A 13,297-nucleotide genomic window follows, 5' to 3' on the forward strand; every position below is an offset into this window, starting at 1 on the left:
CCTTCTTCTTCTAGTTTTCTTCTTAGTCTTCTCCGTAGTAGACGGATACAACGAAGAAGAAGAGGAACGACTACAAGAGGAGACACGTGGCTATTCAGAAATTCATCACAACTCCGTCCTCATTCTACCTTGCTCTTGGATGAGTCATTTCTTACTCCTTCTTAAATTGAATACCTGTCGACCTTCTATTCCAGAAAAGATCTAAGAAAACTCCTTTCCTTGATAAGGCTCTCTCTCAAGTCTCTTTTCACGCAGAAATGAAAAGCAAGCTAAATGAACCGTTAATGAAGATTTACCTCGTCTTCTTCTCAAAAGTTACAGGAAAGAAGAAAAACGAGAAAACGACGAGAAGCAGCTCCCCCCCCCGTCCGATTCCCTTCATTCTTCTTTCTTTCTTTTTTTCCTTCTCACCTCCTTCTGCTTCATGTACGCACGGGCTCCCTTCAGAAGTCAAAGGGAGAAGAAAATCTCCAGAAAGTCGAAAGAAGCGAAAGTGCTTCTCCCCTCACGTCTTTCTTTATAAGTTCCCCAGAATTGATAAAACAGGCTACTTAGCGGAATTTTTTCGAGGACATTGTGTATAAGTAGACAATATGTGCACATACTTGTCCACTTTACATAGATATACATACATACCTTTACATACATAGACATGCGCAGACATACATACAGATAAAGAGAGAGACAGAGAGACAGACAGACATAACCATATGGTGATCGGATGGCTGGTATCCCACTGTAGATGCCTGTGTATACAGCTGGACGGGGAGACGAAAGAATCAGGAGTGAGAGACGGTTCCCTCACTTGTTTACAGAACGTCACTCTAGAAGGACATGGGCTTTCATTCGTCTTCTTCTTCATCTTCCCTTTCTCTAAGAATACATCTCTAGAGTCCCCCACCCTCGGCCACCTCTCATACGCAAAGACAGAAAGAAAGAAAGTCATCCTTATCTCCATTCTGCCACTTTTCATGCATGCCGAGAAAGAAAAGAAAATTTTGAATGGAGATCTTCTCTTAGAGAAGAAGAAGAAAAAGAAAAGACGGAGAAGAGAGAACGACAGGAAGTAAAAGAGGAAGAAGTAGAGAGAAAAGAGAAGTCTCGTTAACTCAGCATTCTCGCTCTAACGATATTTCTCCAGTGAAGTGCAACGACGAGAACTTCCAGGCCTACGAGCAAACCTACGAACGTCCCTAGTGCTGGGACAACCCAAGGAGATAGCTGACAGGTTCTGAGGTATAGCACAAACACATACACAGATTCAAAATAGATAGATAGATAGATAGATCAGTATAGGGATATATATGGATCGAAACTCGATAGAAAAGAGGAGTATTGCATTGCTTTGAAGATTTCCGATATACACGAACAAACGACATTCTCCCAAATATAAGAATGATGGACTGGCTGTAAGCACAGCATGTTAGGTGGAGTGAGTTCACAATTTGTCATCTTGTTCTTCTGAAATCCGAGGTGAAGAGAGCAATTCAACTGAGAAGGTATCTAGAACCTCGATAGCGCGACAAGGAAATAAGAAAGATAAAGAAAGAAGATATGCATCCAGTAAAGATGGATGTCTCTTTATCTAAAGAGTTTCTATTATTCATCTCTCCTCTCTCCTCCGCGCTTGCTGTTGGGAGTACCTCGAAAGTGAGGATTCCTAGTGAGACTAACAAGGGTCTACTGTACTGGACGGTGGGGAGTTAGCAGTGCCTACTGCGGATGTATGTACATCAGACGACGCTCTCTCTTACTTGGTTTGTGCATCTAGTGAGAATAAGAGTCGATCGCTACATATTGGGTCAACACATTCATTCGACGGCGCCATGTAGGTCTGTTGTCCCCTGTTGAGAAGAGCAGAAGAAGAACAGAGAGATACATAGGGAGAAAGAGAAACAATGAAGGAAAGAAAAGAAATAAAGCAGTGGTTCATGGTGTACAACATTCCCCTTTTGGGGATCTGGGAGAAAGAGAGAAAAGTAGACTTGAAAAATACGAAGATGGACAGACAGAAAAGACTGTAAGCTTCCAAGACACTCAAGCTGTACGTCGACATACGAAGACATCGGAAGTCAAGAAGAAAGAACGAGATGCACAAGAGGCTTCCCTATACTCTGTACACCTGATATGATAGGCGGCACGACGGTGGATGCATCTTCATCCACTACAGATGAAAATACCCCCCCCTCCTATAGGAAAACACTTTCTGCTAACAAGACTAGCTACTCTAACCCATGATACAATGTTTCTACTGTGACATCTTCCCTAGGGAGACGGCTCACTCACTCAAACTACCTCCCCCGTCTCTCTCGAGCTTTCCTTAGGACAACAGAAACAACGCGTTCAAAGAAGGACGGATAGAACAACTCGAACGAAGGTGTATGAGTGAATGAAAGAACATCATAATGGGGAGTTAGAGATGATACACAGGTCGCAAGGCAGGACAGGAGAAAGAAGAACACCGTGATTGAAGAGTCGACTCACTTGCAAGTACGCTCAACAGCACAGGAATCGTTAGAAGAGGGAAGATGCAGATCTTTTGGGAGAAGACCGACTCGCCATCTTTTTTGATCGACAATGACTTGAAACGCAGCTAAGGCTGAATGAAGAGAAAGAGCGAAGACGAACAAACCAACAACGGTGGTCACGATCACTTGTCAATAGACTTTTCCTTGTTTAGGCAGTTTAGGAAGCATTTGAAAGACTCTGATAGAGAATGACAGATGGAGCGAGAGAGAGAGAGAAAGTCATAGGAAGAAATGATGAAAGGAGAGAAGGAGTGGAGAACAAGCCAAGAAAAAAGGAGAGTACAAGGCAGAATTCTCTACTCCGCTTGGTATGGGAAACAAAGGAAGAAGAGAAAAAAGAAGAGAAGTCAGACGATGAGTTGAGAGAAACAATAGTAGCTATACGTACGAATTTTTCTTCTCTGAAGAACAGAGCAAGAGAGGGAGAGGGAGACGGATCTCGGAAAACAAGCATCCAGTCTATGTGTCTCCCTGACCCCTTTCTTCTCGAGCAGAAGGCCTGAGTGACATATCATCTCCTAGCTGGGAACACACGGTAAACTGAGGTGTCGATATTTGTATATCTCTGAACTTATATTTCTTTCGCTCTATATATGTAGATAGATTTGTATATGTAGTACCCGTCTATATGTCTGCTTATATGTCCATCTATGTGTAACGATGTCATCTGCGACGTGTTTGATTTGAAGAGATACTCCGCAATCATTCGACTTCTAGAAGAGAAGATCACTCAAGTCCCCTTCGACACATTTTCTGCAACCGAATGAAACCTCCGTCAGGAGAGAAGAAGACGATGCTGTTCTTCTCATCCTCAACAGATTGAAGAAGGACGGTCTATACTCCAAGAGATACGTAAGACGAAGAGCGGTGTGCGGGTGATGAACCACTCATTCCTTAGATCAAAACTGTAAGACAGTATACTTACGAGATTACAGTTCATCCTCTTGCTAGTATGTATGAGACCTCTGTAAGATTGATCTTCTCCTACGTCTCATGAAAGAGCGCATGCATTTGCATCCTCTCGAAAAAGGGAGAGACTGCTTAGAACCAACGAAAGAAGACAGACTGAATAACAAGAGGAAAAGAAAGGGAAGAGAAAGAGAGAAAAAAAGGAAGGCATACCTACATAGACAGATAGACTCTCGAGAAGATGCGGACTCTCTTACAGAAAGAAGAGAGAAGAGAAGCAATCCGAAGATAAGTAAGAGATGAAATAGACTCTATACAAATCACTGACCTCTCGTCCCCATGCGGATCGTTCGACCTTCCCGAGTAAGAAGGCTATAGGGCTGTGGAACGACGCATAGAGCTTCACGTCCTCCTGTCTGAGGATCATTGATAACAAGCTGTTCTAGAGGTAACTCAATACGAAGCTCATCCAGGTAGAGATTCTCTTTCTCTCCCTGCAGGCGATTTCCCATTGTAGAAGCGTCGCTCTCATGTTCTGAGCGTCTCTCACCACCTGTTTTCTTAGTCCCAACCGCCTGAAGAATGTCCGCTGGCTGTGACTCGAGAGAGGACCGGAGAGTAAAGGAGAGAACAGGGAGAGAAGGACGTGTGTGGAGGCCAAATAACGAGGACGCCATCTTCTCGACAAGACCTAACAACGACAAGCCTCCAGACGGGAGAGGGGAGGAGAAAGAAGATGAAGAAGAAGACAAAGAGCGAGGAGATGAACCAGAAGATACATCGAATGAAGAGGAAGAAAAAGGAGAATCCGATGAGACAGAAGAAGAGGAAACATTCCCTTCTGCGGTAAGATGAGTCGAGGCCGTAGGACGGGTACGAGAAGAAAAAGAAGAGAATGATACATCCCCCTCATGTGAAAGACCCAAGGAAGGCTCTTCTGTAGAAAACGATGAGAAGGAGATGTCAGAAGGAAGAGAACTCTGTACTTGCTGCACTCGATAAGAAGCAAGACTATCAAGAGGTTCCTCCATAGCATCCGTAGCCTTGATGTCCGTAGAGAGAAGTCTTCTCCTTGACCGAAGACCACCTAGGAAATGCATGCGTAGAGGACATGTAAGTCGACGAGGTACGTCTACTCCTTTTTTTCCACTTTTTTCTTGCCCTCCCTTTCCTTCTTTCTCAGACTCTGAGAGAGTACTGTTGTCTTCGCGCATCCCAGGTTTTTCTTCTTGATTCGAAGAAGAAGAAGACGTGGAAGCAAGCGAAGAAGAAGAAGGACTAGTAGACGAAGCGCTGGCTGAAGGAGCCGGATGAGAAGATAACCGACGAGGAGGAGGAGGAACAAGAACATCGCTTAAAGTACAGAATGGACTTGTGATATTCAGGCCTGGTTCAAGCCACGATCGGATGGATGACCAAAGAGGACGAGGGACGACCAGGCACTCAGAGCTGCACACGAACAAGTTAGGAGAAATTAGAAACAAGAAGAAAACGAAACGAATGAGTTAAAGATACACTTCAACCGGATTTACAGTCGGTCCACGCACCTATGGTGATACACGATATTCACACGTATCGATATCTACCTTGATCATGTATGTGTCGAGTATGAGTGATACATGAAGGTACGAATGGTATATATATAGAGAGAGAGAGTTCCTGCAGATAGATAGATAGATAGATATAGCTGTAACCGGTGCGACGGTACATATATATATATATTTATAGATATACGATATATCTATATACGTGTATTAAGTAGAGGCAAAAGAAGGAGTGTATGATTCGACGTTGAGACGCTATTATTTGCATATGAAGGCAGGAGAGATAGGAGCACGGCGACCCGAAGAATATAGATAAAAGGGAAGAGAACATGTAGACAAGGAGAACAAGCTTACCTTAGATCAAGAGTAACCAACCAATCATACATATGAGAAGCACCCATAAGATTTTGACCACAGATACTCCAGTCATAAGAAGAGAAGTGAGCCACTCCATCACCCCAGACACTTCCTGTTTGAATACGTTCACTCCAATAGACTTTCTCCGACTTTGTAGATCGCGGAATTCTTTCTCCCCTCTTCTCAACGCGGTCTTCTCGTTTCTTTCTGAAATCGCTCTCTTTATCTCCTTTTGTTTTGCCGTCAGGATCATCTTCGTCTTCTTGTTTGTCGTGTCTCTCTCCTCGTTCTCCTTCTTTCTCTCTTTTCTTATGATGTAGTTTGTATCCTCTGTGTTCTTCTCCCTTGTTTCCACCTGATGTGCCTATAGGTCCAACAGCATCATAGAAAGTAAAGCCTCGTATCTCTCCCGAAAGACTCTTCACCCCTTGTTTCTTCTTGTTCTTCTTCTCTTCCCCCTCCTCCTTATGCCTGCCGTCGTTCCGATCTTTTTCGCTCTCTGCTTGTTCTCTTTCTTGTATTCTCCTGTCATCGTCATCTAAGACGCCTAGGTGAAGAAAAGATGGAGGAAGGCTGAGAGGAGAAGATGAGAAGGAAGAGACCCATGACGAAGAAGGAGGAAAGTTCAAATCAAAGGAATATGACGTCACATTCAAAGCTTTAAGAGTCGAACTCCATAGCGATTCATTTCGACAGCATAGCTCCGGACCTGCACGGATCATTAGCGAAACAAGATGAAACAAAACGGACTTGTCCGTATGCTTATCGCATCAAAGGAAAAGCAGTCTCCTTCCCGCTAAGATGAGAAGAAAAAAGACATACCAGAGAAAAAGACATAGGAGGGGGAAGCGAAGACGAAAGACGTCTGAAGACCGACCTTCCTAACTACTTGAGATAAATGAATAGATAGGACAGAGATGCATCGTCAATAGGCAGACACCAAGCTATCTATCACCCACCCGATTGCTATGGTGACCCCCGGGATAGATGACGATAGCGACAGGACAAAAATAGGTGAGGGCTTTGCCTCGATTATCATACAACTCAGCTACTCAGGGGAATGTGCTCTCCCCTACATCGTAAGAAATCCTTGGTTCTCCAAATCCACCTATGGTTAATCTATTCATCTATCTATATACATGTACATATATCTGGAAAGAGAGCCTTGTAACCGGACCTCTGGGGTGTCTAATGTGGGGGTTCTTCGTTTGTATGGCACCAGAATGCCAATTTGAAAGTGACAACAAACACGGTAAGTGTCCGATAGGTCTATTGCAAAAAGAGATCGTGTCTTCGCAACAGGGCAACGACTCTTCTTCCAAGATACATCTCCATCGTTCCAAGCCCCCTTCAGAACGGCCACGCTTCACAGTTTATCTACAGAAGCTGACGAGAGTGAGCGAAAGAAAATACACAAGCATCGCCGTTTGACTAGAGAAAAGCTGAATCGCGCTCTTCTTCTGAGAAGAGCACGAGGCGGTCGGCCTTGACTTTATTGATCATGAGAGAACAAGGAAATGAAAAACGAGAAGAGAAAGAGGAAGACGGGTGGGCCATCCGAGAAACAGAGAAGAAAAATCGACTGGATGGCTATCGACAGAAGCTCTGTAGGTTCTCTTGTCCAAGTAGAATATACATAAGGGAAGAGAAACCATCTGCAGAGACGGATGAGTTGAGACAAACTCACACCTACACACGCTATGCCTGTCGCCTTGAAAGTGAGAAAGAGGCATGGCCCTTCTTCATAAACACAACACCCACGTCTCCTCCTCCGAAGGTCCGCCTGACTTGGCGCCTTTGGGAATGGATACCTCCTGATGCACTGTGGCCCCCTGTATAAGAGCAGCTCAATCAGATTACCATCTTGTACCTATCCAGTACCTACCTACCTACCTAAACTACCTATCTCGTGAAAGCGACGCTGCCCCCGTTGCGGGAGACTGCGACATAGCGGCAATGAGTCCGTGAGGACCCGTGGGTGAAACCTTCCAAGAAAGAAGATACCACAGCCATGTAGGCCGCCGTTAATGCCTATGCCTTCTTCTCCTTCTATTGTCCTTGAGAACTCGTGGCATGAAGCAAACCACAACACGAAGGGACGTTCTCGAATATGTTACCACACCACCCACATTCCACTAGCATTGAAGACAACAAGTGATAACTCCCCCTGTCTCCCTTCTCCTTGGATAGAGTGTGCGAGGGACTCGTCTCTATGTTTTCTCTAGTCGGGTGATTCTTTTGAAGTGAAAAATATATTTACAGCCTCGAAATCCCTGCGTGGAGACACCTGGCCAGTGATACAAGAGAACTTGTGTCTTTGGCGGGATTGTGTAACCGGTCGACCGTGAGCTCACCTGCAATGCCCCAGACGCCCTGAACTCCTGTATATGCATCGTAGACATCGGAGGTTCGAGCACCTACACCTTTGATAGGCATTAAACGATCTTCTCCAAAGATCGGAGGGAGAAAAGTGTTCAGAGGCAAGAAGGCATCTTCCTTTCCTTGTTTTTTCCCATCTTCAGATGAAAAGGCGCGAGAAGGAAGGAGATGGGGACCAGGGACCTTTCCCAAATCAAGGCGAACAAGATCATGTCCTTCTAATCGCATCTCAGAGATTCGGATGCCATCAGAACGTTGGGAATATCTGAGAGGGAGTGACAACAAGAAGAAGGCTTCCATGTGTCTGTCTACAATCATATGACTATACATCAGAACGAGAAGTACGCGTGCTCTCCGATCTATGCCGTCCTCTGTGTGTATAGAATCAAGCCGAACTAATTTGAGAGGCCAAAAGACGAGAGCAAGATTGGCTTCATGCTTCATGCCCGACGACGTACACGTAGTAATACAGATCCATCTGTTTATGTTACGAAGTGAGTCTATATGTCTTCTTTCGTTATGGCATAGAAAACGTTTAGTGAGACGACCACCCTCACAGGTCCCTAAGTTAGGATTCATATTTCCATCACTCTGGTTCTCGTCACGTTCTCCAATCCTTCCCTACGTCTCTTCATCCTCTTTCCTTCTGTGTACTTCTTTTCGTTCTTGCGGGTTCGCCTCTACGAAACAAACCTCCGAGCTTACTTGATGAGATTTTTTCGTAAGGGAAGAGACAGAAAGCGAACGAACATGTTCTCGTCGATTTTTCCATTCTTCCCTTTAACTCGAAAAAAGAACTACCACTAATACCCTGTTTCTACGAGATTTCCTAGAAAGGGATCATCAGCCAGAAAACAAATTAACACCGTCACCTGGTTTACTGTGCATCGGCACGTCTATCTCCCTCTCCTTTCACCCCCCCTCGCCTTAGCCTCGTGTGTTCGGACATCCTGTGTAGTCGCTTGTTTTTCGACTTACTTGGCTGCCTGACTGAGTTCAAAGTGTGTATCGCCCTTGCACTGAAATGGGTCTGCACTTAGGAAGCTGCATGGCTTTCCCCAGTTCAGACACCACGTAGCTTCTCCTGATTCTTTCGGGTCATAGCAATTCCCTCCTCCTTCTTGACCCCAGACATTCGTGTCTGTCTTTCGTTTCAAGCCATGTTTCTCTAGCTTTGACGACGAAGATAAGGGAGAAGAAGGAGACGAAGACGAAGGAAGGCTCACGTTATCTTGTTTGTCTGTCTGGGGGATATCGTCCTTTGCTGTAGAATCTTTCTTTTCTTTGTCTTTGTTGCCTCCTTTGATCTCTCCTTCCCTGAGAGAAACAGAGGACAGGAGATATTTCTGATAGTGTCGATCCGTTTCTCCGCCTTCTTCAAACGTGGTAGCTGAATCATCGTCATTCACACTTCCCGAAAGTTTTCTAGGAGAAAGATCATTCTGGGAATGGTTTATATGTGCAGAACGAGAAGGCTTCTCTTCTGAATCTGGAAAGGAGAATGACCCATCGAGTTTTCTTGAATGCGGGAAAGAATGCTTGGCTTGACCGTCTGAGCTGTAGGTACAGGCAGTTGAGTTTGTTAAGAAGACGCGAATACCCTCGGTCTGTGAATCCAGAGCAAGCAACAAATTTTGCTTCCCTACAGACATGTTACGGATAGCGGCCCGCGCTCCAACCATTTGCACTGGGATGCTATAAGAGGAGATCAAAGATCTCCAAGGAGACCGTGATGAGAACGGAGAAGAACGGGACCCGGTACTGAGGGAGGAAGAGACCGAGGAAGAACGGGGAACACGGCCGGCGGGGGATTCAGACCATGATGGAGACGTGGAAGCAGCAGAAGACGTAAAGGGATCAGTCGGAGAGTTTCTTTGAGACGCAACGGGTGCGATAACGTGTTGCGGGATGGAAAGTACAGGGAGATCCTGAGAAGAGGTTGGGGAAGAAGATGAGGAGGAAGGAAGAAGACTGGCAGGGACGGTGAAGTGAGAATGCGAATCTTCACTAGATAGGACATCGGCTACAGTGGATCCGTGTTGTCCTTCCGTTCCCTCGGCCGCTCTACAAGTGGATAACCCTAACCCGACGGCTATGAACACAAGACAGCCGTAGGAAGACAGTCGACTCCGTCTCTTTTTCCATGGTGGACCTCGGCGAGTACTCATGGACACGACGCCCGGCAGCCTATTTACAGGCTGACCGGCATCTAATGGATCATGCAGTTCTCTTCTTCCCGTACAAGGCGTTTCCCTCTTGTCAAGTTTTCTCGACGAGAAGCCCTGTGTCTCTCCTCTTGAGACTGCTGTCTCTTGTTGTCTTGCTACCCCCACACATATCAAGCTTCCTTGTCGTGGGTCGCTGCGCGTCTGTGCCTCCGCTTCCTCCTCGTCTTGTCTCTCATGTCGAATTCCTTGGTGAGTCCTCCACCTTCTTCCCGTCTCCATGTCTACAGCGGGAAAAGAAAGACGTCGTATCCGTTGACAGAAAGCATTGGAAGACTGGAGAAGAGGCCAGGTCCGCACAGCCGCCAGAAGAACGGGGACCAAGTCGTCGGCTTTCCTATCACACCGATGGAGTGAGTACAAAAGAACCACCGGCCGCTCAGCAGGCGGTGGCCTATATAATGACCGAAGCACAGAAAACTTGGCTGATTACAAGCTTCGAGGGTACTGGCCAAACCGGGAGCCGATACCGGGCCGTAACGCAGGAGTAACAGCTGTCCAGAAGTTCAAAATCTCATGCAGTTCACAAAAACTCTCGGGAGGCCTTAATCAGCCAAGAAGAAAAGCGAGACCGCACGAAGAGCTATGAAGGACTTCTCCAATCTCAGAACACTGGAGCGGCCACATGGTACGAGAAAGAATTCCCCTCCAGTGAACCAGGACTGACGCACATCGAGAGTTTGACTCCCCTCGCTGAAGTGCCCGAAGATTTCGCAGTTCTTGCTTCCACCTTACACAGTTGACGGCTCATGAAAAAGAAGCCACAAGAAGTATTTGTGGATTGTCATACCGGACGAGGACGGACCGCGAGAAAATCAACTTAGCAAGCAAAAGAGAACGTAATTAAGTTGCGAAAGGATGTTTTCGCATCCGACGCCGAGGTCCGTTGTTCCTCGACAGTCGTGTATCGCCCTCCTGCTACATGTTGAGCCGCGCTGCACGCGGGAGACAAGGGCCAGTCCAAGACAACCGCTCAAGGATGGACAACGGACTTCGGTCACAAAGAAGCGAAGAGTGGAAAAACATCTTCGGCGACAGCAGAGGAGAACGAGGCAGTCAAAAAGCGAAGAAAACAGCCAAGCAGAAACTCAGCGCTCGTATACTGAAAAGAAATGATGCCCCGACCTAGCATCCCCAAGGGGTGGTGTCCGTGCGACCCGGTACGTGAAATCAGATGAAGTACGCGTTCAATCCCGAGCAAGAGTTGACAGATATCTCGAGTACTGTACACTGGTATCCCGCTGCCCGCTTGTGCTGCTCTGAGAGAGCAACGACGCTCGGAACCCGGATTCTATCCCGATGAGACAAAAAGAGGTACCACACGAACACTAACGCAAAGAACAACGAAGTGCCACCGGCCGCTATCCGTCTCTCCAGAACAATACGCTGCGCAGACCAGTGCCAGCGTCCCGGGCGTACTGTCGTTCCTGCATCTAGTAGAGATACGCGTTCACAACAAAAACTCGTCAAGCGCATGCAGTCCCTTCCGGATAGTGTGCGCTGCAGAGTTTCCGATCATGTCTTTGACTTCACAGCAAACTGCTTGCAAACTGTCGTGTTCCCGGGGAAAAGGGGCGGTATGACAGCAGTGACCGGGGGGCTGCTCTACGACACAGCCGCAGCTACGCGTGAAATTGTCTTGTGAGTATTCTCTTTATACAATGAGTGGCCCCAGCGCGACGGGACCGCACCTAGGCGCAGTAACTATCGAAAGCGAGACTTCCCAATAAGTCGCTTCCCTCGCTACATGGACAATTTGACGACGTAGTGTTGCGCTTACTCAGCTCGAGTTGCTACGAGTGTAAAGCCCGCTCTGCGCGACCGTCGCTGTGTGTGGCGCCTTCGCATGAATTCGCCGGGCGAACGTGTTATGTGTGTGTGTCGAACGAAGTGTGCGTTACCGTGGTCGGAGCGCCGTCCGTCTCTTGGACCCACACGTTGTGTAAGAGACCGGAAAGAGACTAGAAATGATTTTACAAAGTTCCCACCTCGGCGGCTTCAGCGAGCTGGTTCATTTATTGCTGTCAGCGCTATGTTGCTTACATCTGCGTGGATGATCTGGTTGCAGGCTTCGGACATGTGATCGAAAGCCATCCCGCCAGTATGCTGCCATTCGGCGTCAAATTGCACGTAGTCATCAAAGGGATGCAAAAAGTGACACGTACACTTACCTTCCTCTTCCCGCGGGCGTGCACGCACGCACACGGAGACGGGGCAGCGCCTCACATAGGGACGCCGAGCTTACCGTGCAGGCTTTCGGGGGGGGCTGCCGCTACTCAATACATGCTGCCCGCCTTGTTCCTCTGCTGGGCCGGCTTTCAACTCGTAAGGCTTGTCCCTCCCTCTCTGCAGAGGTGAGGATGAGTCGTGCCTTTCGTCCGTGTCAGAGAATCGGGAGCCGACAGCCGTTCTGCAGATTTGCTGTATTTCTCATTAGCCTGTATACTTGTCATCTTCTTCGAGACAGCCATATCATAGTGCTCTACTTCAGAGATTGAGGAAAGCACACCGGGACGCGACAGGGTGCCTCACTGCTTTCAGAGACGTCGCGGTTTCCTATCAGGAAGATTCTCATTGGCAGCGGTCGCGGATAGCAGCGTCTTTAGTTAGGGAGCAGTGCTGGGACGGGTGCAAGAGGTAAACACGTGTTCAAGCCTCAACACCGGGAAAAGGGGCAGCGACGTCTGTTCATGTGAGCCTGCGTTTAGCGCGAGAATGTAGTACTGGACGTGCCAGAACGTGTTAATGGATCAGACGCGGTCTACTGCATGCCAACACGACAAACGACTGCGCCGCCGCGAGGAGACAGCGGGGCTCCGTGGCTGGAAATCGCGGTCGTATGCCCTCGCCGGAGTGAAGTATCGGATCCTTCGGATCGCCTCTCCACCCGATCAACGTGGAGGCTGGCGTCCAGGTTCAGGAAGCGGGTGACCCGACGTTGTGGTACACGGCAGGAGTAGCCCACTCACCCCTTACCACCACCGCGCACAGCGACTGTCCTCGGTGAATTGTGTCTTATTGTCACCTCCGATTGGGGGGTAAGGAGCGAGTATGTGATGCCTGAGTGGAGTTTGCGCCCGCCAGGGCCATGTGTCGTGCCTTGTTGCCTGCTGTCACGGGTCCTGTGTGTTGGTGGCCATTGTTCTCAGGCGCTGTTCCTCGTGTTCCACTCTGCGCGAGACGGCAGTCTCAGAGGACTGTTGCGCTCCTGTCACTCGTGGGCCGAGAGCCGACAATACTGAACACAATCACGACAAGACGCAGGGACCACAGAACGCTTCTAGAGCCGCAGTATTCTAGACCAGAGGTTCGTCGAGCTCTACAGTAATGTAGAAACCCGGGAAAATCCAGACCG

The 13,297-nt window shown here is 47.7% G+C and overlaps 2 protein-coding genes across 2 annotated transcripts in view; one reads left to right on the plus strand and one right to left on the minus strand.

Annotated features, from left to right (window-relative positions):
• Window positions 1–225: 225 nt before the first annotated feature.
• Window positions 226–11,307, minus strand: CSUI_000041 (serine threonine protein related protein). Its single transcript, XM_068060276.1, has 7 exons — window positions 8,696–11,307; window positions 7,693–7,982; window positions 5,336–6,047; window positions 3,766–4,886; window positions 2,485–2,599; window positions 1,755–1,844; window positions 226–1,231 (listed from the first exon to the last, which is right to left on the minus strand). Exons 1-7 carry the CDS (start codon window positions 10,162–10,164, stop codon window positions 1,105–1,107), a joined length of 3,924 nt encoding a protein of 1,307 aa, XP_067927747.1. The 5' UTR covers window positions 10,165–11,307; the 3' UTR covers window positions 226–1,104.
• Window positions 11,308–11,399: 92 nt separating this feature from the next.
• The window catches only part of CSUI_000042 (uncharacterized protein), a 2,255-nt gene continuing 357 nt past the window's right edge, over window positions 11,400–13,297 (plus strand). Inside the window, exons 1-2 of the mRNA XM_068060277.1 lie at window positions 11,400–12,296; window positions 13,092–13,297. The exon at window positions 13,092–13,297 is cut by the window's right edge and continues 357 nt beyond it. Coding sequence (XP_067927748.1) covers window positions 12,046–12,296; window positions 13,092–13,242 — 402 coding nt within the window. The 5' untranslated portion in view covers window positions 11,400–12,045 and the 3' untranslated portion in view covers window positions 13,243–13,297. The remainder of the gene's footprint in view (window positions 12,297–13,091) is intronic.

Source organism: Cystoisospora suis (genome assembly GCF_002600585.1).
Source record: "Cystoisospora suis strain Wien I chromosome Unknown contig_21, whole genome shotgun sequence".
NCBI classification, from domain to species: Eukaryota; Apicomplexa; class Conoidasida; order Eucoccidiorida; family Sarcocystidae; genus Cystoisospora; species Cystoisospora suis.

What these genes read in the sequence shown, in the direction of transcription:
- CSUI_000041 (XM_068060276.1), bottom strand. Translation starts at nt 10,164, where the DNA reads ATGGAGACGGGAAGAAGGTGGAGGACTCACCAAGGAATTCGACATGAG. An exon ending in TTGGTTACTCTTGATCTAAG is followed by an intron (nt 4,887 to 5,335) that starts GTAAGCTTGTTC and finishes GTTCGTGTGCAG; the next exon opens with CTCTGAGTGCCTGGTCGTCC. An exon ending in GCTGTTGAGCGTACTTGCAA is followed by an intron (nt 1,845 to 2,484) that starts GTGAGTCGACTC and finishes TCTTCTCAACAG; the next exon opens with GGGACAACAGACCTACATGG.